This window comes from Glycine soja, chromosome 11 (genome assembly GCF_004193775.1).
Source record: "Glycine soja cultivar W05 chromosome 11, ASM419377v2, whole genome shotgun sequence".
Classification (NCBI taxonomy): Eukaryota; Viridiplantae; Streptophyta; class Magnoliopsida; order Fabales; family Fabaceae; genus Glycine; species Glycine soja.
The window spans coordinates 40,596,492-40,599,777 of record NC_041012.1 but is presented as its reverse complement, the minus strand read 5'-3'; the positions used below and the strand labels follow the sequence as shown (position 1 = coordinate 40,599,777).

The 3,286-nt window shown below is 34.8% G+C and overlaps 1 protein-coding gene across 1 annotated transcript; it reads right to left on the bottom strand.

Moving 5' to 3' along the window:
* Window positions 1–1,235: 1,235 nt before the first annotated feature.
* LOC114374011 (ethylene-responsive transcription factor ERF086-like) lies at window positions 1,236–2,619 on the bottom strand. The gene has a single exon (XM_028331594.1). The coding sequence runs from the start codon at window positions 2,555–2,557 to the stop codon at window positions 1,589–1,591; it is 969 nt and encodes a 322-aa protein (XP_028187395.1). The 5' UTR covers window positions 2,558–2,619; the 3' UTR covers window positions 1,236–1,588.
* Between the last annotated feature and the right edge of the window lie 667 nt (window positions 2,620–3,286).

The window sequence follows — 3,286 nt, the reverse complement described above, 5'->3', positions numbered from 1 at the left end:
CATATATTTAAACACTTTACATAAAAATTCACTCAAATACTAAGATTATTGATGTGAGTGATAATGATTAAAAATATTTTATTTATGGTATTAGTTTATTAAACAACATTATGTCTTCTGCTTCTGCGAAAAAAAAGTTGGAAAAAAAGTTAAACCAGGTTACTTAACTTAAATTAAATAACTTATGTAATCATTCTCATTAGCGATACTACTGTCATAGCTCATAAACTTAGGGAATGAGAAATGAAACGTCCGAGTAAAGAAAAAAAAATGAAGTGTAATGTGATAAAGAAAAACAAACGGATACTTTGTGACCTTCCCGAAAATTTCTTCACTTTCAGTGCTTCATCCTGCAATTTGTAGTTTATCATCTGGCGTTGTTTTGCGCCGTGATAATAGAAGTGTATCTATCAGTTTTATTTCAGAGCATCTACATTGTTTTTTTTACTGCAAACAACTCATATTAATTATATCATTAATAATAAACAACTCATATTATATAATAGAGCATCTACATTGTTAAAGTTGCTCATTAAATTTAAATGAATTTTTGGGGAGTCTTACTCACCACATCACACTTAAGAACTTTTCCTATTTTTTCTCCAACACGATGAGTTGCTCAAATGGACTCAATTGAAATTATTTATTAAAAATATAATTTTTTATTGTTAAGAAATTGTTAATCAGCGTTATATAAATAAGCAACTACAACTTATCACTTATTTCAATACTAAAATCAATTAAACACCGTTTCTTAACTATAAGAAACAGAGATAAACAACCACTTTATAGTTGCTCTTAGTCGGATAACAACTATCTTAAACACATTTATCAATTATTTTTTAACACGTTAAACTAGTATTTTGGCTTTCTTCTTGTGAAAGCATGGGGAAGGTCTTGAACTATTCCTTCCCTTGTCCAACTATTTTTTTTTAAATTTCTCTTTTGCATGCATTTTTCAAGTTTTTTTGAGCTGAGTAAGAATCTGTCAAAAATATCTTCTTAGATTTGTGATAATTCTTTAACTAATCAGTTGACCTTAAATAAAATTGTCCTAGATATATAAACTGCATTTTAAGAAGTAAGACAACGATATGGGACTTATATTTTCCAACACTCACTAGAAAAAAAAAAAGATTATTATTCAGCCTATGAAAGCTACATGTCACAAATTGGTCTTAGAGCAATAATAATAGCAAAGGATGATATCATATAATTGACTTTTCATGATGTGAAAGAGTAGTGAGCTGGTACAGAGGTACTAAAGTTTTTTTCAACATCGTAGAACCAAAAAGAGCTCACCCCATATATATGTGTGCAGTTCAGTAATTACATTACAAGAATAAAAGACCTCTTGCTTCCAAGACCAAAGTTACCTGACAGACGTACCAAAACTGCATGCAAGTACCACGTGGCCATAGTGTGATCAATCTCCACGTAACATATAATCCAATTTTTTAGTTTACAAAAAAAAGTTACTAAAATTCGATTACGTTTCACAGAGAAATTCATACGATAGTTCGACACCATGTAATAATTTCTTGTCAGACACCCCTTTTTAATAAAATGTACTTTACCTAACCCCAGCTCAAAAGGGTGAGTATCCCAAATCAGCATCCCCAAAGGGAGGAAGTGATGGAGAAAAGGTAGTTGAAGAAACAGCCTCAGCCTGAGTCATAAAACCGTAGCTTGAACTATCAGTGAAGGGATACATTAATGCATTCATGCACATGTACCCTTCCTCAGCCCTTGATGGATTTTTAAACATAGCTGCTAGTTCATTGGAACTGCAATCCCATGATTGCTGATTGTTCCATAATCCTTGACTAGGGTAAGAAATATCTGCATAGTTTGAAGTCACTGTTGTTTGCATGTTCAAGGCTTCTTGAGTGGTGTCAAAATGTGGCTGAACATGCATGGAGTTTGAGTTAACGTGGCCAATCGTAAGGTCATGACTTGAAGCACTGGCATTGCTCTTCCTGAAGCAGTTATCCTGAACTATGCATTCAAGATAGCCCGAGTTAGAATCATTGGAGAAGAAGAAATTATCATCCTGAGGTGACCCATATGCACTCATGTCAGAAGGGTTTTCAATGTGGGAAGAGATAGCACCAAGGTGGTGAGATAGGCCACTTTGATTGGTTGGTTGTGTGTTGTGAGTGTTATGTGAAGGTGGCAAGAGAGGTTGAGTATTCATAGGAGTGAGAGCATTGTGGAAAATGTTGGTATTGGTGTCTTTGGAATATATGAAGTTGGTTCTTGCTTGGCATCCTTTCATGGACAGAGCAGCTCTGTCATAAGCAAGAGCTGCTTCTTGAGCAGTGTCAAATGTTCCAAGCCAATGTCTTTCTTTAGTTAAAGGGTTTCTGATTTCAGCAGCATATCTACCCCAAGGGCGCCTTCTTACTCCGAGAAACCTTCCAGGTTCTGCTTGTTTTCCTCGGCCTCTTCTCTCGCCAGAAGGAGACATGTTACGTTGAAGGAGGGACAGATTCATTTGGGTTTGGTTGGACTCATATCCTTTGAGGGAAGCATCAGAGGTTCTTGAGGTTGACATGGCTTGGAAAATGGAAAGAAAGTGTGTGTTTTTTGATGAGGGGAAAGGGAAGTTAAATAGTGATAGACACCTAAGGGAGCATAGAAGAGAATATGAATGAAAAGGGTGAAGTTGTGGGAAGTCTTTTAAAGACAATGACTTCATCATGGGAGAAGGAAAAGGAGATTTTGCATGTCATTTTTATGAAAACCGTTTCCCCCCTTTTCACCTACCTATAAAATCTTGTTATTATCTCAGTATATCATAAATCTGTCCAAATTTCTGTCACATGTCAATTTTTTTAATCAACTTTTTTTTCCTTTCAACCAATGACGTTTTGGTTACTAATTATTATCATAAAATGTTGGTTTTCTCTTTTCCTGTGGTTTTGCACGGGACTGATGCCAGTTTCTCTTAAATCCCTGGCTTTCCATCCCATCATCATCTACTTCATAGTTAAACTGAGTAGTGAAAATAAAGATTCCCTTAACTTGTCAAATACTTTAAATGGAGCTCTACAAACTGCACTTTTGAATTTTTTGTTTGCAATAGTCACTTTCTTCATAGGTCTAATGACATTTAAAATTTGTTTCCTGTGTCTTAGTAACAAGTATAATAACCTATTTACCGTGGTAAGTTAAAAAACAGATCTACCCTAGTTTTCGAGCTCTGTGAACAGTGTAAAACTTAGTGAGCCAATTATTGCATCTGGTCAATGCAAGGATTGGCATTTGATTAGCATTGGCAAAA